This window comes from Polyodon spathula, chromosome 1 (genome assembly GCF_017654505.1).
Source record: "Polyodon spathula isolate WHYD16114869_AA chromosome 1, ASM1765450v1, whole genome shotgun sequence".
NCBI classification, from domain to species: Eukaryota; Metazoa; Chordata; class Actinopteri; order Acipenseriformes; family Polyodontidae; genus Polyodon; species Polyodon spathula.
This window is the reverse complement of record NC_054534.1, coordinates 73,839,713-73,859,942: the sequence shown is the minus strand read 5'-3', so window position 1 is coordinate 73,859,942 and position 20,230 is coordinate 73,839,713. Positions and strand designations below refer to the sequence as shown.

The following is a 20,230-nucleotide window of genomic DNA, read 5'->3' as shown; positions in this document are numbered from 1 at the left end:
ATGCCTGTATGGTACATTTCCTCTAGTGTCCGAACAGGGGTTATGCTCATGTATATTTCTATATTTCAGAGGGGCCAATTAAAAAGGAAATACTTTTATTTCTATTTGTTTTGCAAAGTAGCAAAATAAGGTGTAAAAGGTCTTTTGGGCACATGCCAAGTTGGTTCACATTTTTCTTATACACCAGCTGAAATCAGCATTGTTTTATGATTTACCACTGATGTCCCCTAGACCAGTGGTTCCCCAACTTTTTATGTGCGCAGACCCCTTCTGAACCTCCAAAAATGCTGCAGACCACCATGTACTACTATCATAGCAACACACAGCTGCTATACAAGGAAATTCCATTAATTTTGCTTTCCACTATAGTTCAATTAATAACAATGCCATACGGGAAATTGATTAAATTACCTAATGAGATGGCTGGTGTCTGAATGTATGGTTGGAGTGATGACAGTTTTAGCCCTAAATCTGGTTGCACATCCCGCCTACTTCGATATTTTGATTTCAACCCAACAAGCACAGTAAATCCACTTTCACAAGAGTATGTGGTGGCAAACCGCATCCAGGTACTTCACTGCCGTGTGGGACAGTTCCGGGCACTCAGACTGAACATGTGACAAGAAGTCAGTCAGATTTTGTTGCGTGAAGATGAACTTTAAAGAGCTGTCACATGAAAGCTGTGTTATACTGTGTTCCTCTTTTGATGTCAAGTTTGTGTGCATTTCACAGTCAATGCTCACAAATGGGTTTCTAATCCATTTGTTTTTGGAGCTGGGGTCACTGTGTTTCGTTTCTAAGTGGAACCAAAGATTAGCTGGCTTCAAACTTTTGTTCAACAACACCTCGTAACATACAACACAAATCGGTCATGGCTCCTCTTCTTTACCGATCCAAGTAAATCTCATTTCTAAGTATGTATCGCTGTACTTTAGCATTTTGCATTTCGTCTGTCTGTTGCAGGGTTTCGCTTGATAGTCCACAATTTGGAGTCTCGTGACTTTTTTGATAGGTGAGGCACAAAATAGTTATTACCAAGTAAATTTACTTTGTTCGGCTGATTTCATATATGCTGCCGCTGAGAGCATTTTGTATTCAGATAATGGCTATGTAAAATATACCTCCAGCAATTAAAAAAAGAAACATTAGCACTGTAAACAGCACACAACTTGCAGAATGGTGATTACAAGTTTTAATAATCAATTGCCAATTAGAACCTTAAAACCACTTATTTAGTTCTATAGTCCTTACGTGACACCAGCGTGGAACATTTGCTAAAAATACGCAAATACAATATCACAAAATAATTAATTAAAAAACTAACAACGCAGCTTGTCATGGCATGGCAAGAAATTGACAGTTTTATATCCATTAAAAGAAATGTAACCTTGCCTTATTTAGTTGAAAGAAGGAAACTGGCCAACAATAGTTTGTTCACAGTGCTGCCTGCCATTTTATGGACTCCTTGCCGCATTCATTTACCGTCTTTCTTCAGAATCTCCAGTGCTAGTGTTATTCTTCTGTCCTTAACAACGGAATATCTCTCTTCTTGGGATCTTACTGTTAAACTTATTTTCCTCAGGTTGCATATAATATCAGATTCAACCAAAGCAATTTTTGAAAAAAAATGTAATCGCGCAAATTCAAACTGCTCCTAATCCAGCAGGTGCCTCACCAGTTACTATAGCAATGCCTTCTGAAAGGGACTCCCCAACAATTTGGGGGGTCAGTTTATATCTCACGTAGCTGTGTGGCAAAACTACATTGTTCCAGCATTCTGGCGTTGTGCTTTCGCTATTGGTGAGTTTCTAGTGCTTCTGTGGACTTAGATTTATTTTATATATACATGCTTAAATGTGTTTATATTTCTCAGTTAAATAAAAAGAATATGCAAAATGTTTTTTTTTACCATTTGGGAATTCTTGGTTAGGCTATGCCTCACTTGCCTCAACTGACAAAACGCCTGTGTACTCCACTGCCCTCTTCTAAGACCCTTTTATCCAGTGATCCATTGCTGACACTTCCCAGTCGCGGGGTGAATTGCGTGGGATTGCTTCTAACGTGCGTAGAGTTGCAGCGCATGACGTGATTTAGTCACCAGGCTAAAACACATGAAACATAGCAACTCGCTGCACTTTATATAATGTTCTGCTGAAGATGATTTGTGTTGTGAAATTGGGGACTTGCTGGTGTGAGGTTGGGAACCACTGACCTGGACAGTTTTTTAACAGAACTTTTGAACCTTGATTCAGACATAACAAGCAATAAATGTACTCCTCATCAAGAAGTCCAACAAAAAAGCAGAGGGATTTAGCATTTAGCATATTTTAAATGTTTCACTCTGTATTTGCTTTGCTTAGTCCATATAGATGTATCCGTACATCACTTTTTAAATAAACACCCAATTATAAGATATACAGTAATGCTTTATTTTAATTAAAATGATACAGACATTTTGACAAGAAGTCACTTATAACGAAAAATACCTTTACAGAAACTTCTTGTCAAAACATTTCCATTCTTCGCAGATCATGTATTGGTATTCTTCGCAGATCATGTACAGAAATCCTCATTCATAAGAATACATATGGTTCACCTTAAACAAGGTTATTATGTTCTCAGTTTGCTTTACTGATGTTTTTCTATCATTTATTTATAATTTCCAGGGAGACTATCAGAATTAGTTAGGCTCACTCTAATTCTAACACATTTTAGCACAAGATTCATATTTTATTTCCATTATATGCATGTGTTAAATAAATAACGTTCATACATTTCCCAGAACACACACACTTAAGCACAGAATTTTCCTATTGACAGTGTATTCGTCTTGTTTAAGTGTTAACAAGGTTATCGTTCTTGTTTTATGTTACAATTACATGTATTAGTATAATATATTACTTTGTACAGTTTCTCCGATTAGTTGTCTTTGGCTGAATCACTTTTTATGTTTAGATGGACACCAACTTGGCCAGCATTTGGAGCAGTCATAGAAGATTCAGATGCAGCTTTAAATTCATTCATGTGTGTAATGGTTTAATAACGAAAATTAGTCTAAGTACTCTCAACTTATGTTGAATGAATTATAAAGTTAGTGATCAAAGGTCTAGCTGTAGAGGTTGGCACTGTGCAGTATTTTTTTAAACAAACACAAAGAGGAGTACACAGCAATGGTGATCTGCAAGCATGGGGCATGTCACAGCATGAGTGATTATCAGGCATTACGCTTCATACTCCATTTACTTAAAAGTCAATATCTGCACTCTAACCTGTAAGAGTATCTGAAAATGTACTAGGTATAGGAAATATGATCGAAAGGCATTATTAAGCAATAGAGAAAAGCCTTTGTGTTCATAAACTTTTCCATTATCATAACTGATCTAGGTCAGGAATTGTTTTCTGTTGAGTTGTAACCAAGGACTTTGGAGAGATAGTGTCTTATGCAGTTGGTATGGACAGAGATTTACCCCCGATACACTTTTAAACATGGGGCAGGTGAGCTACCAAGAATTGTGTGAATTGGATGTCAAACCTGTTGTCATTTTCTCTGTTCTCAACAAAGGGAACCTGTATTTTATAATAGCAACATAATACTCTGCAGTACTGGAACAGTAATTTCCACACAGGTCTTAATTATTTAGTTTACTAATTCATACACATCCTGTATCAGTACAATTTTAATGTACCTGTTAAGCTAAAGTATATAGCCATGTTAAACATAGAGATATCATTGTTATGGCTGACAGCATTTTTTTTTTTTTTTTTTTTTTACGAGTTTCAACAGGAAATCTACTTGAGATGAAAAGACATAATTTCCTGACTTTCTTGGGGAACTAAATTAAAATGGGATTAATAGAAAAAGTTAATCTGATCTGGCAGGCAGAATTAAAAAAAAAAAAAAAAAAGCATTTTAGTAAATTGTAGTCTGTATGTTCCATTGTATAGGATTGTATAGTAAATAACCAGAAGTGCTACTGATTTAGTTTTACATTGTGTTTTATTAAGTAACATATGTGACCCCTTGTGTTATTTTCTCCTTAGCTACTCAAACAGATTAACAAAACAAGCAGAAGCCTCCGGCTCAGGAGGCAGGCAGAGCCCAAATCCTACATTGCTGCCTACTTCAAAGAGCTCCCCACTGAGTTCACTCTTGGAGACCAGAAGATCTATGGTGACTTTGAAAACAAGCCACTCCAAAATGGTCAAGAATATATCTTCTTTGTGTTGGCTGTTCTGGAGATCTCTGATAATGTAAGTTTTATCATTTGTAGCTGGTGTATGCTTTCTACAGTAGCTTAATCTGAAACCAAAGTGAATTTAGAATTAGAAGTGCCAGTGGCAGTGATCAAGTTATTCTGAGGTCTTTGATAGATGGTTAGTCTCTGCTTGTTAGATTCAAAGACCGAGCCTAGTAAGAGAGCACTGCAGTCAATTCTGCGATATATTTTAGTCCATTTAAAACCACTTAACTCTGGAACCAAATATAATATAGTTTGCTGACAAGAAAAAAGTAATTTCTATAACAGCGGTTTGAAATACATGCCTAATCAGAGGTATACCTAGATAACCCACACTGTTATAATTGGAAAAGAGTGCTGAGAATCTTATCTGAGTCATTTGTGTGTGTCAGAGGATAATAGATTAATGATATGGTAAATTTTGAGGGGTATTCCATGTAATGAGCTGTTAATTTATCATTTGCATCAATTATTTGACCAGTGCTCATTATAGTAGGTTGAATGCCTGCAGGAAACATGATCCCTTCTTATTAAATGCATCCTATAAAAGAGAGATCTAAGTAATTGCCACTGTAAAGTTTAATCATATAGTATAACCATAAAGAAAAAGAAAGACTTCAGATAATGTTAACCTCAACAGATGCCTTCTTCAGCTTCCACAACATATAAATCCAACTCCTTTTGGCAGTTTTCCCTTTAATCAGAGTATCAGGTTCAAACTTGGTGCTGAGACCTGGCTACTTTTTAATTGGTCCTCAGTATAGAACCTATGAGGCCATCACAGCCACTCATTTGAGCGCCATGAAATATTGAACTGTTTGGTATGAATATAATGTGTAGTGTGTTTGTGCTTTAAATGCGTGCACCATTTATTGACTATAAAAGGCAATATAAGAAAATGTACAATTAATATGACTTTGATGTGGTAATGATTCTTTATATCTTTACCCAGTTATGGTGTCATCCGTGGATCTTGTGTGCATCACCGCCATTGTTCGTGTGTTTTTTATTTATTTTATTTTTTTATTTCAGACAATGTACTCTACTAGCCCATATTCAGATCCAGTAGTTTCTGCTGACATTGATCCCCAGCCGATCATAGATGAGGAGGAAGGATTGATCTGGGTGGTGGGGCCAGTGCTTGCTGTCGTGTTCATTATCTGCATTGTCATAGCCATCCTCCTCTACAAGAGGTAAGGGGATAGGACAGAGCTGTTGGAGATAACCTCTTTATTCGACTTTAGCGAGCAGCTGCTGTCAAAACTCATTTGTGTCCTCTCATCAGAGATATTGCCACTTTGCAATATGTTGTGTGGCATGTCTAGGAATACATAATCAAAAAGCCCTAGGCCTCTTGTAAAAAATATATAATAATAAATAAAATCACCGTAAGAACAGTAAAGAGATCCCACAGCAATAGTTGCCCAAGGTTTTCTTGAGGACCTTGATCTCAGTAATTCTTTCAGCCTTTAAGCCTGAAAGAATTATTGTAAAATAAAATGACAACCTCAGCACATGTTCTAAAATTAAAAGCGCTGCTGTTTTAATGAGTGAAGTTTGAAGAGTAGAAACAAAGCAAGGAGTGCAGTTTTATTTATTTATTTATTTTCATTATTTTTATTAAAGAGCAATGAGTAAATTAAAAATCTAATAGTATAAAACATATTCATTGATGTTTGCGTGCATGGATCTGGTAATCTGGCAATAAATGTATGCGGTAATGCAAATTGCAAGACATTAGAGAACAATGCAGTATTTGTGTTATATTCTGCACATAGTTGCATTTATGCCATACCTTGTTTGTGAACATATCTTAATGTTGCCACTAAAACTTCCAAGATAATCACAGATTGCAACCAGATGCAGAATACATATGCACTGTATGCTTATTTAATGCTTTTGGATGGAATGTTTATTTATTTTTTGTTTGTTTAAGAAATCAGTACAGTATACAAAATAATTAAACTTGTATTATCTTCCTCTTGTATGCATATGGAGACTGCATTAAATAGTTTACTAAATTCCCTACATAGTTTACTTTCAGCCTTGAATTATTTTTGGAATGATGTCTGTTTTTCATGTAGACAAACAGATAGGGTTGGCCATAGGGTTGCCAACTGTCCGGTTTTGGACTAGACATCTGGTTTTAAGGGAATTTGTACCGTGTACGGTCAGAACCACTGACCGGACAACAAAATTCTGGTTCTTGTGAATCTAACTTATACTCTGTTCATTGCCATTTGGGTATTTCCATTCTCACTGAGCCAGTCCACTGTGCAAGCGATTTTTTATTTAATTTTTATTCTCTGTCCGTTAAGTTTGAGAACTACACTGAAATGTATTCTGCGTTGTTTTGACATTCACTTCTTAGCATCTATTTTTAAAAAAAATCACACATATCACTCCCCACCCCACCCCCCCGGATCGCTTAGCTTGCATTCTCAGGTTTTGTGATCTGCACGAGCCCGACCACGACCCGACCCCCCTCACCCCATTGCTGGTTTTGTCTGGTTTTGGAAAAATGGAAAGTTGGCAACCCTAATAGGCTGTCATCATTTATTTATCTTTATTAAATGCAGTTCTTGCATCCACAGCTTCATGTGATAAAATATGTGTTGTTTTAGTTTGTTCCTCTTTCATTCTGTGTTCTGCTATCAGCTCCACCATAAAACATTTCATGCATAAAGTCAATCAAATCAGTGAATATCCTATTCAAAGAAAACTCAGCTGGATTTAGTTGGTATCAAATTATACTTCTCTCAGCTACCCCCTAATTGAGAATAGTGCTGTTTTGCAGGTAGTAAGGAGAAAACAAATATGTAAACCGAAATTATTTCTATTATGAATATGCAGGGTTGTGATTTTAGCATCACCCTGTGTCCTCCATTATAGCATGAGTAGAACATGTTATCTGTTTTAGTGAGCTCTCACCCTCTAATTTGCTGTTAGGATACATGTCCCTAGCAATTCAGTTGTGACTGAAATATGCTGTTGTCATGGTTACTGTTCTTTTGCTTTGGCCTTCTAATGCCTCGCCTTCTTTCTTTACGCTGCTTCTAAATGGAACAGCAAACCTGACAGGTAAGGAAAAAGATTGAGGATATGGAGCTTTATTTATTTCTTTTTTACATACTTTTTTGTTTGTTTTGGTACCCCTTGGACATGATAGGTTGTTTCTTTGACTTTCACAGTTATTTATTTAGCTTCTTTTAGAGCTGGTTGTACTGTATGTCTTTAATAATGATGTATTTGAAAAATTTAAACAGTAAGATTTGATGTTTTGAGTGTAATGTTGTTTCTGAGAGCAAACTGCTATTAGAACACAATGACTATTACCATTACGTTGCCGCGAGTCACGTAATTATCACTGTGAATGTTTACACAGTTTAATTCTTGGCAATCATTTACTGTGCTTCCATCAGCCATTGCTCACAATTATTGTACCAACATTAGTTAGTGACCTGTCTAAAATGTACTGCCCTAGGTATGTTCCCATACCTATTTATTGCCTATTTTCTCCATGTCAAATATACTGGACACTGGGCAACAAATGGATCTTTAGCCGTCAACACTTTCAACCTCACTAAAAGCTCAGTGCAAGGCATGTCTTTATTTCAAAATAAAATGTGTGCATTTCCTTTAGACAGTATGTGATGCCTTGAAACTTGGAATTTTTGTACAGCTAGCGCTGACTTTTTAGTGCTGATATATCAACACTTAGGTATATCTAAATTTTTTCAACAGTATGACATCACAATCAAATTTACTGTCTGACAGAGAACAGTCAGTCTACCGGTACTGTACTTCTTTTACACATATACGTTGCCTTCACAACTTAAAATCATAGCATTTCACATTTATTTTTTAATTTTAATCAAGACGTACATGCACAAAGCAACCTCACGTTGGCTTTGAATCTCATGATGAGAATTTATTGAGGTGTTCTGCCTCTGTCAGAATCACTACTTTGAGCCATCTTCACAGTGTTGAGGAGGCCCCCATTGGCTGGGAAAATACAATTTGAGATACCCCATAATTAGTTTTATATGTATGGACTTCATACAATTATGTTGCATGTCATGTATTCCATTCATTGTCATGTGTGTGCTATACTATTTAAGAATTCCATGGACACCTAACTCTGTACAGCATGACGATGTCCTTAAAACAAAAGAAAATCAGATCAAATCTTGGATTATTCTGTTTGTGGCAAAAAATAGCCTACATTATTATAAGCAATATTAATATAGAAGAACAATGATTGGGCATGTTCAGTCCATTACAGAATTGCATAAAGGCCTTTGTGTGTCTACTTTCAAATGCATGATATTTTGACAAGACAGTGACAGTTCACCTCTGCCATTTTTGGAAAGCCTGGAGTCAAGGTCACCAAAAACTCTGATCTCTGGCTTGTTGAGTGACGGTGCACTGCATGTTTGGCCTTGTATGCCAGCATGTAGCATAATACTTGTAAGGCACTGCATGTCAGCCTTAAGCAATCATTGACTAGTTTTTTTTTTTTCTTCAAGAGCTTATCAGAATATCTAAAAAATATATCTAAAACAAAAATAGTAATGTGTGGCTGACATTTTAATGAAGCATGTGCTTTTTAATTCAAAGGAATATAATCCATAAAAAGAAGATTTAACAAAAGCGTGCAGTTTGCTTATAAGTACCTAACACTGTAGAAGTTGTAATATTGAATAAGTGTTTTATTTGCACAGAATTAGGTTGATAATATCTAATAATCCATAGAACATTTGTCAGTGTTAGTTCTAGACTTCTGTCGTGTATTAGTGTTACTGAACAGGCTGTAGGGTTAAAAAAAAAAAAAAAAAAAAAAGTGCATTGCTTTCCCTAGCTTTCTGTTTTGTTGTACATATTCCTGCAATATCTTCTTCCAAATAATTGTGATTGTCCTGATACTTGTAACAACATATCCCTGGTCATAGATCAGGTAGCGTGTAAAGTATTTACCATCTACACAAAATCCAATAAATTGCCAACATTGCTTTTCCGGTCTCCTGCTCCTTTACCCAAAAAATTCCCAAACCAGACAGATTCTTCTTTTTTTTTTTAAATAAAATAATTTTGTAGCTTTCATTTTTTAATCTGGAAAATATAAATAACATATTTTGTACTGATGTGACTTGTCCATCACAAATCTAGAGGCTGCAATTGTATCGTAACAGTGCACTGACGTACCCGTACTAATATAAGCGCATAACCTCATAATCAATATTTTTTTACTAAAACTGGCATGGAAGACTTCAAACTGGGCTCAAATTTGATGCATGGATTCACCAATATGTAATTGAAGCTGGGAAAATTTAAGGACTGATGATCAATAAATGATATGTCTCAAGTTTTATATTTTCTTACATGATCTGATCTTTCAAACGTACTCTGATGCACTATTGCTTATGCGACTTCTGTGCTGGCTTGTAGTAGTTTTTGTCATTTGTTTCTGTAGTGTTCAATTCTCAGTCACCGCTCTCTCTTTGAAAGGCATAGACTTTATATGTTGCTCATTCAAACCGCCAGCCTGTTTCATCTGCTTCCCTCTCCATCTTCGTTAATGCATGGAATCGTAGCAGGTTCTAACTGTCATGCTGCTTAGACCTGAGCTCTGATAGCAGTTCTGTCTCCCACAGGCTGCATCTGTTGCCATTAGTTCATTGCTCCCCTTCCTCTCAAGCGCTCTGTACTTTCCTTTGATCCAGCATTCAGAATATCTTTAGGCCCCAGAGCTGAGGCTAATTGCTCTCTCAAAGAATTGCTGCTATTAATTTGGACATCATCCCATAGTACACTTTGTTTAATATTAATATCCTTTTCACCCACAAGTGGTTAGTATGGATAGTGAAAGCAGGGCCTCTTATTCAAAGTCTGTTTGTACAGTTTAGCTCTTCTTTTACAGGTGCATTTGTTTGTGATAACATCCATGGTACGTCCTTTTTTTTCATTTTATTTTTTTATTTTGCATTCAGGAAAAGAGCAGAGTCTGACTCCAGAAAAAGCAGCATTCCTAATAGTAAAGAAATCCCCTCCCATCATCCCACAGATCCTGTGGAACTCAGGCGCCTCAATTTCCAGACCCCAGGTAAGTGCCTCCACTTTGAGTCTGGTGTTTGTTAATATTTCAGATGTTATCATGAGTGAATATGACACCAACTCCAATGGACTTCCACAAATGCTATTTTGTTTAAAAAACATTTGTGGAAATAGCAGCAGAAAAAAAAATTACATTCTCCAAATAAAGCTTTAAAAAGGATACAGTATTTAAAACTAAAATGTACTAAATGATTTGGGGAAAAACATATTATTATTATTATTATTATTATTATTATTATTATTATTATTATTATTATTATTATTATTATTATTATCATATATTTATAGGGCAGCCAAGTTTAAACATTAAATGTAAAATGGGGTGTTGCCAAATGTTTTTTTTTTTTTTTAATTCAAGTGCTGTTAGATGAAGTTGAAAATAATAAGGAATTGTTATTTTTGAAACGATAGGAAGAAAAAACTTTTTCAGCAAAAATAAATGGTCAGAGATAGCAAATAAAATGAGTGCTGCTGTTGCTGGGAGGACTATAACATGGGTGTAAGCAAAAAAGAAATGGACATATTGTAGTAGCTTAACCTGTAAAAAAAACATCAGCAGTGGAGACGTGAGAGTGAGAGAACAGGCAGAGGCACCCCACCCTGCCATAATCTATCTGCAGAAGAAGAGAGTCATGCAGATTTTGGGGACGTCTACCACTGATGGTGTTCCAGGTGGATGTGAGCCATCTCATGTCCCAAATGTGAAATCATCAAATGTGATGCACACACATCTTCAGCTGATGTTTATATTTGCTAATGCTCTCTGCCGCTGTAATTGTCTCTGCCGATGTTTTGTCCATTTTCACAACCCGGAAATGCGGAAAATCCATCTGTCGTATTTTTATGGGAAGTCTAGTGGTATTGATGAAGTTCGAAAGGTAATACGATCAACTGGTTTGGCTGTCGATATATTGAAACACTAGCTATCATATATTCTGCTCCCAACGTCATATTCACTTGATACAATGTTGGAATGGTATATAGAAATGACCCCCTGTCCTTGTTAACCTTTAATCAATAACCAGTTATACCTGGTGTGGTGTTCATTCTCAGGAGACCAGGGGTAAACCAACAATTAGTTGATAAATCAGTTTTTATAATGTTAAGAATAAATGTTGATTTTTCTAAGAATGACACTTTTACCACACAATTATCCTTTGAAAACTGCTCCAATTCAGTAGTAAGCGTCATTATCTATGAAGCTAACAATGCTGTTGGTAAGCTTCACTTGTCTTAATTACACACACATGTGTTCTCTTGAAACTATTAAGATAGGCTTCACAAGCAGTACAACAACACTAATACTTCTCATCATCTAAATGCTTTAATTCTTTATGATGAATATAGGCATTAAATTAAGTATACTTTTAGCCAATTCATCACAATAAGTATTGGTATGAAAATGGGTGAAATGCATCAAAGTTTTTTAAAGTAATTCAATGCAACTGATTTGTACAAATCTGGGTGGAATGGAATTGAAATGGAATTGATGAATTCCACTCATTTCAACATGCCAACTCCATTTCTGTAACTCTTAGATTTTTTCAATTCCAGTTCCACTTATGTAACTGATTTTTTTTTTTTTGTACCATATTGGAATTGATCCATGAATTCCAATTCAATTCGGAATTGACCCCAACTCTGGTGCACAGACAAATTAAAACAATGAAAAGTATTTGCTTGCGTAGCCTACTGTATGTACTGTACTTTTTTTTGCCTTTATACAACTAATACATAGACTGAAACAAAAGATGTCTGTGATATTCTTAGATTAAAGCACTGAAAGCATAGGGAAGCATGGTTATGGTACAGACTAGTACAAACATGGCAAACTGGAGCATTACAGTACAAATTTACCATGGTAAACTTCCACATATAGAAACAAGCTTAGTTGTATTTATGCTTTCCGTTTTTGGGGGCCCTTTCTTTTAGATCTACGTTTTGGTTTGTTTTCACTGCCCCCCGGGTCTGCTCAACGTTTAACACATCACATTCAGTTTGTCCTGTTTGTTTTTTTATTTTCTGCTGCTTGCTTTTTTGTAATCCTTCTAAGGTCATGCCATTGTTTTTAATGTCAAGTGTCTGTCGCTTAGTGTCCCAGTGAATTTATTGTGTTAGTTATTTCTTTTCATGTTTTTCTTTTTTTTTTTTTTTTTTTTTTTGGCCCTGTGAAGTGTTAAATAATATTTCTTGATTTTTTTGCATTTCACTAACTAACTAACAGGTTAATTTTGCCTTTGTGGAAATTTGTTTTCCTTTTCTTTTTGGCCGGTGCCATAGATACATGAAGGTCGGAATCTGCAGAAGTCATAGCCACCAGTAATTATTTATAAAACACTCACAAAAACCCACCACAAAAAGCCACGTAATGTGCGTGTTCAGTACGACCGCACTCAAAATCACAATATCGACCTATTTTATCAGACTAATTGGGTGAAGCAGGCGATTTTGCAATCAAATAATTTAAATAACCCTCATCGCAATTAGCGGTGGAGAATTACACACCTCTCACAAATAGAGGGTTTGGGTCAACCCTACCTGTCTAGGCTACACATTCCAAAAAAAAATGAATGGCACACAGAGACCTCAGCCTGGTACTAGCCATGGTGATGAGGATGGTCAGAAGCGAAAACTGAAATTTACCAATATGGAATTGGAGATTCTGGTACAAGCAGTACTTGTAACACATGAAGATGTGTTACAAGCTCGAAATACATCACCAGGACAAATGAAGAAAATATGGAATGTGCGGTGGCTTCTTTATAAACAAATGTACCACTTCAGAGTTTGTAGCAGGTTGCTTATATATTATGAGACATCATCCAGTTACTGTGCTTCACATATTAGTTCAGCTTCTTTTTTTTTGTGTAGAATAATTCCAGGCGTATAGACTTTTCAAACTTCAGAAACAATACGTTTTATTTATTTTCATCCATGGCAGTCAAACGGGTGTAAAATCCTTCCATTGTACAGCAATATGTTCAATAACAATAACTCCATACACCTTCATGCGAACAGTCTTCAGTTTAACTACGACTTATCTTCTTAAATTCTTATGCAGTTACAACTCCCCTATTTCTTATGTATGTCTGTATTTCTGACTCTATGTATGATTTTAGAGCATACCTGTATGATCTATAATTTAGATAATTTATTCAGATGTGCCTACAACCAGCTGTAGTGTATTTTCTCTAGCTGCAAACTAACTGCGTCATCTTTTACCGTTTTCTTTCAAACTTGAATTTAACAGTACTGAACCAGTATTGTTAAATACCAGAATGCCATATTACAAAAAATACATTCTGTAGGCATTAGTAAAATAACGGTGGAGGATGAGTCCTCATTGATATGAGACTTTTTCTTTAGTGCGCCTCAGAATATCGTTCCATCTTTTCTTAATCTCCTCCACCGTTGTTATAATAATGCCTACACTCTAGAAGTAAAGGCTCTCGTTAGAACCTTGCTTTGCCACTGTAGGGAGACTTTTTTAACTGCTTCTAAGAACCTTTTTTTACATGGATTCTGTATTCTCTATTTGCAGAATTTCTTGTATTGAAAATTGGAGTTTGTAAAACAATATATATATATATATATATATATATATATATATATATATATATATTTCTTTGTATTGTGCATCTGTTTACTTAGCCTCTTTTTATTATTTTAAGTTGTCCATCTCATTTTTGCAAAGTATACAACTTTTGATTTATACCATCATTTCCTTTGCAGGCTCAGGTCTCTCCGGTTACCCTGGTAACCTCCATTCGTCAAGTTAGTTGGCCTTGTTTATGCATATGTGACTTCCTATGTTTGGTGTATATACTTTCTTTTCTTCTCTTTAGGCTCTTTTTAACATCTATTTTAAGTTCCCCTTACACCATCTAATCAACACAGTGTTCATGCCATCCATTACAGGAGGAGAAGTTTGAAATGACATCTTGTAGCTTGTTATTACTCAAAGCAGAAGTTGTCATCAGGCCTAACTTTTATCTCTGTCTTTGTCTAGCTAACCTTATTGCTACGCAGCACAGTAACATTGTATTTTACACTAGGAATGAAAGCTTTGGAAATATGCTTGATGACTTCTCATTGGCTTCAGAACTCATCTCCTGTGAGCATGACCTGCTTTGAGTAATCAAACTGTCTGCCTAACAAGACTCACCTTCCCATTACTACTTTACATACATCATGCTTTTTCAGATAACTCTTTTATTCTGTCACCTAAATCTCTGTAACACAATGTACTCAAAATGTGTTTCTTGTCTGATTTGGCAGGTATGGCAAGCCACCCCCCTATTCCCATCATGGAACTTGCTGATCAACTTGAAAGGCTAAAGGCAAACGACAATCTGAAGTTTTCACAAGAATATGAGGTAACTTGCTGATGTCCGTGTTTCATACATGGTCTCCTTTCATTACACATAGTCAATATGAAAACATGCCAATGATACCATACCCTAGACAAGTTGCATTTTACAATTAGAATTATTTGAGCAGTAAATGTTAATTTATCCATACTTTTATTTTAGGCAAAGTTGCCTTTCAGTTTCTCTCTCAGAACTATAAAATTAAGTTGCCAGTTTAATCACAGTTCAGTCTAGCCACTTTTTTATAGCAGCCTTGGGTGTCACTAAGGTAAAAATAATAATTATAATATTTTATGCCCAGTGTTATACTCACATAGGATATGGCAGTGTAACTATTGCTTGGCAATAATATAATCTGGGGGAAGAAATGAATCAGTATTTAACCAATAACACTTAAAAAATCTCATCCTCTCCAAAACAAGGAGTAAGCTTTCTAACAAGTATTCATTTTTGACTCCCAGAACAAATGACCTGATAAAACAAGCCAAATGCTACTAATTGAAGGCTAAACACATAACGATTTTAATTAACTGTTGCTATTTCTGATAAAATAGCACATTTACTACCTTGGAATGACAATTGTTTACCATTTAATATTGCGGTGCTGAAAAGGTTACATCACACTCTAGTCATTACGCCTTAAAGAAAGTGTAATATGGAGGATTCAGTGAAATCTGATTATTTGCAGATCACGAAGGCATAATAACATTTCAGTTACTAAAAGGTACAAATGATGCAATCTGGTTTGGAACTATAATGAATAGTGTTTATACTTTTTTTTTTTTTTTTTTTTGTCTTTTTGAAGCCTTCTGTTTTGTTATGCCCACAAAGGTTATACAGATTTGCCAAATGCATTTGTTTTCTGATTACCCTACAATGCACTTCAGCTACTTTCATTTCTTTACACCTGTTCCAGCTTAGCAATGATTTGTTCAAGACAAAGACCACATTTAACTATGGGTATTTCAACCTCTGAATATGAGCTGTGGTTTCTATTTTAACCTGTAACTACTATCCATCAAAACAAGTTAATTAGTCCTTCTCTGCCAACATGTAGAGAACAGAGCTGTTTATACCAGCAATGTTTAAAATGACATGACCTAGTGTCATTGGCAAAAACAAGAAATATAATAGGTACAAAATAATTCTTTTTGTGAAAAATGTATCTGAAAAACATTGGAAAAGCTTTGTTCTTTCCTTTTTTAACATAGCAACTCCATATGACTCTACAGCTAACTCCTAGTAGCTTACAAAAGTATTCATTCTAACTCAGACACCCACCTGTGAGTGGCTGTGTGTAGCAGAAGAGCAGTGGTAATTTTAATAGTGTTCTGCGTCCACAAGACGGATAGTCGTTACGGGTTAAGAGTACATTCCAGTATAAAACATGGAGCTGGAGTAAATGTATGCAGTATCCAGTATTTTGCATGAAGAACTGCCATTACTAGTGAGTACTGTTTAAAGCTTTGATATGACAACTAAAAACAACTAAATAATTAAAGGCTGCAATATTAGTAATTCAAGTGGAAAGGCCAATATTTGCAGTTACCTTAACCCTTTAGGGGCCGGGATCGTGTTAACACGATCGTACTGAAGAGAGCTTCTAGGACTGCGATCGTGTAAACACGATCAACAAATCACTGTTTTTTACAGGGCCACCGTACAAGCTTCAAACACATATGAACGGATAGGGGAGGGACTGACGTTCACTTTCTGATTTAGGTTTTTTTGTGTGTGTGTGTGATGTCACTGAGAGGGGCGTTTAGTGTCTAAAGGGTGGAGACAGTTTACAACAGACAGGCAGAGACAAAAGCAGAAACAAAACATCACATGAACTTTTTCTCTGACTCTGTTTTTACATTAATAAATATCAAGAAATAAGTGGATATAAGTATATACTAGTTCATGAACTAAATGTATCAGGTACTTTTTTTTTTTTTTTCCTTATTACTGATAATAATTATTTTATTTATAAATATTTATTTTGACAAAATAAACCAAGAGTAATGTCCATTATTGCTTATAAAGACCCTAAGAATAAACGTGTATTATGTCATTGCAATCACTCAGGTGAAAGAATGTCTAATTAATTTGCCCAAACATCAATATTTTTCAACAAGGTCCCTCGGGTCATAGAATAACACATTTGTATACATGCATCTCTAAGCAGAATACATAATAAAAAATATTTTTAAAAAAAAGTGAAAAGTTTGTATAGTTTTCTTAAGTGCTTTATAATGTTCCCCAGAGTATTCTGAAAAAAGGGACACCATTTCCAAGATGCTACTGTAAAAAATAGATTTTTAGTAAACTGCAGCCAAAAAATGCATGGTCCTGGGGGAGCATCCCACTGAAAAAAATGTGTTTTCTACTAACTCGTTCGTTTTATTGTGAATAATGCTGTGAGATGTGCACAAAGATAGACTCTTAAAATTGCCTGGCCTAGATAACAATAAAAATAAAATGAAAAAGTACAAAAAATGTGGACACTGAAATCAATCCGAATTTCTATGTGTTAAGAACATAAGAACATAAGAAAGTTTACAAACGAGAGGAGGCCATTCGGCCCATCTTGCTCGTTTGGTTGTTAGTAGCTTATTGATCCCAAAATCTCATCAAGCAGCTTCTTGAAGGATCCCAGGGTGTAAGCTTCAACAACATTACTGGGGAGTTGATTCCAGACCCTCACAATTCTCTGTGTAAAAAAGTGTCTCCTATTTTCTGTTCTGAATGCCCCTTTTTCTAAACTCCATTTGTGACCCCTGGTCCTTGTTTCTTTTTTCAGGCTGAAAAAGTCCCTTGGGTCGACACTGTCAATACCTTTTAGAATTTTGAATGCTTGAATTAGGTCGCCACTTCCTAACACATGGAATAAAAAGCCAGTATACAATAATGCGAAATGTTTTAATTAGAAAATCTTTAGCAATTTTTCATACATTCTTTCTATGTGTAGCCCTATCAGTACATTCTTTCATTTTCAAAATATGTGTTTGTGTTATAAAGACCCAGCTGTCTGTAAAATCCAACAATATTTTGTGAATTCTGCTAGACACTGTTCTCTCAGAATCTTTGTTTGTGAGAGACTGTGGTTAACCTTTTGGGGACTGCTAATGTCTGAAAAGATGAAGTCATACCATTACCATGGTTTTCACACAAGTGGCATCCCAGAATTACGTGTAAGGTGAAAGAAAGAAGATTTGCGAATTTGTGTTTTAAAGTGTATATATATATATATATATATATATATATATATATATATATATATATATATATATATATATAGTGGGTTGTGGGTATATAGTCACCCACACCCAGACTGTGTGTGCCTGTTTGTGTGTTTTTTTATTTAATTTTGTATCTATTTTCTTTTTGGTTTCATGTGTATCTGCTTCTGATGTCATCAGATGGTGGTCTAATAATACCAGGTTTCATTATAATTCCAGGCAGGTCTTGAAATCAGCCTACAGACACTTGATAGTTATTTTAGTAATACTGTAATACTTTATTCATGGGGAGGGATTATTTTTGTTGCAGGAGCTTCTTTACAAGTAGATATTTGTGCTATGTGAACTTTGCCCTGGACTAGGTGTATTAAAAATACACATAAATGTCTAATGTAGTGTGAGCGTACTCATGAAAAGCAAAAGGCCGTTTCGAGGTCGTGTACATGATAATTATATCGCTCAAGGCCCTGAAGTCAAGTTTAACCTTAATGTTTATTCATATTGTTATATAAAGTAATGGAAAAAAAACCACCCAGGAATAAATCATGCTCTGGACAAGCTACCTGATACACCTTAAACTGGAATATCAGGCTCCCGGAGTGGCTCATCCAATTTCTGCGTTGCTGAGTAGCGCAGGATGAGTCCTACAGCTTGGATGGCGCTGATTTGCGTTCAGGCTGTGCAAAGAGGGCAGACTTTGCTGGGGACCCTGAAGGAGGCGTCGCATTTGCTCTGATGCTCCCAGGGGTGGGGATGGGAAACAGGCAGGGACTTATTCTCCTCGTCGCGCAACAGCAAACCCTACTGACCAGACACGAGTATATTCAGAATGGATAAGAAGCTTGGCTGATCTCTGTCTTCCGGGATCAGTAGCTCATCCACTTCTGCTCTAGATTTCTTGGTGTAAAAGTGGTTCTGGCTTTAGGCTTGTGAGATCGGAGGACACTCATATGCTTTGAGAACGCCCTTACTGTGTGGGGGTCCCCCTAGCGATGAGGAGAAAAAACATAATTGGACATTTCAAATTGGGGGAAAATAAATAAAAATAATAATTGTTCAAACTAAATTTTTAAAAAATAAATAAATAAATAATGAAATTCCTAAGGTAAAACTTGCTTATGCAGCCAAGATATGTGTACATTTTCAGAATATTCAGTAATATTCCACAGCCTGAACTTGCTGGAATATGGTGTCTACAAATTACAGGCTTGCCGGATGCCAGAAGTAGGTCGAATCCAAAAGGCAAACCCAAACTACAAATTAGGCTACATCCTTTCTGAACAAAGAAACACAGTAAATATGTTTGTTTCCCTTATGCTTGTCATGTCAACCTATTAAGTAAACTGGCATTATATTTATTAACATATTGTCTAGCCTGTGATGAGAAAGGTTGCTCCAAAGACAATCATCCCAATCACATTCAAATGTAAAACATGTTTAAAGCAAGATGCTACAATTTATATTACAATTACTGAAGCCAGTAAGTATGAGTACCAGTCTGTTTTACAAATAGTCAGTTCCTGCTGCAACAAATTTCAAGGGACTAGAAAAAATTAATATTATCAAGAAGTCTTCTCATCTGGAATCTATGCCAAGTAGTCATGCTGACTACTTTACATATTGTTATACTACTGCATATACAGTTTACACTAAACTGATATCACATGTACATTGTACATAAAACTCACACACTGCATTGGACTGTAATTGAACAACAAGAAAACAGTAGGTTATATTACATGCACAGTACTCGTACTGCATTTTAAAACAAACACTATACCATTTTATTTAAAAAAGGAACACTTTCCAAGTGGTATCAAAATACAAAGGAATAATATGTCATTAAAAGTACACTAAGATATTAGCTTTTTAGATTGCTTACTTCACTGGATGCCTCAGCTAAAGCCCAATAATACACTTTCAGGTTGTATACAAAACAATGTGCTGTCCCAACAGCAATCAGCAGATTCATCTTAAAAGACAATGGGCCATATTTTCAAAGTGTTTCATCCATTCTTTAATGTTAATGTTACAAAATGAAAAACAAAATACATTGAGAGTGCCTAAGATAACTTGAAATATATGACTTAGTTGTTTGGTTCTAGTTTTGTAAAATGAACAGTTGTTTTACCTCTTTCAATAAATAGAGGAGTTAATTAAGATTAGAGGAAACGCTAAATATGGCCCAGTATTGTGTAGTACAACAAATGTTAGAGAATGATTAAGAATCTGTCTCCAGTGAATATATGTTATTAGTAATCCAGTGAAAAATAATAATTTGAGA

At 35.5% G+C, this 20,230-nt stretch overlaps 1 protein-coding gene across 17 annotated transcripts in view; it reads left to right on the top strand.

Moving 5' to 3' along the window:
- Positions 1 to 20,230, top strand: part of LOC121322204 (receptor-type tyrosine-protein phosphatase delta-like) — a 229,126-nt gene that overhangs the window by 175,290 nt on the left and 33,606 nt on the right. For 8 of the 17 annotated variants that reach the window (XM_041261838.1, XM_041261829.1, XM_041261820.1 and 5 more), the window contains 6 exons: positions 4,042 to 4,251; positions 5,271 to 5,431; positions 7,308 to 7,319; positions 10,229 to 10,341; positions 14,085 to 14,126; positions 14,631 to 14,728. In XM_041261838.1, the coding sequence (XP_041117772.1) occupies positions 4,042 to 4,251; positions 5,271 to 5,431; positions 7,308 to 7,319; positions 10,229 to 10,341; positions 14,085 to 14,126; positions 14,631 to 14,728 (636 nt within the window). The remainder of the gene's footprint in view (positions 1 to 4,041; positions 4,252 to 5,270; positions 5,432 to 7,307; positions 7,320 to 10,228; positions 10,342 to 14,084; positions 14,127 to 14,630; positions 14,729 to 20,230) is intronic. The other 9 variants (XM_041261888.1, XM_041261879.1, XM_041261930.1 and 6 more) reach the window with 3 other exon arrangements.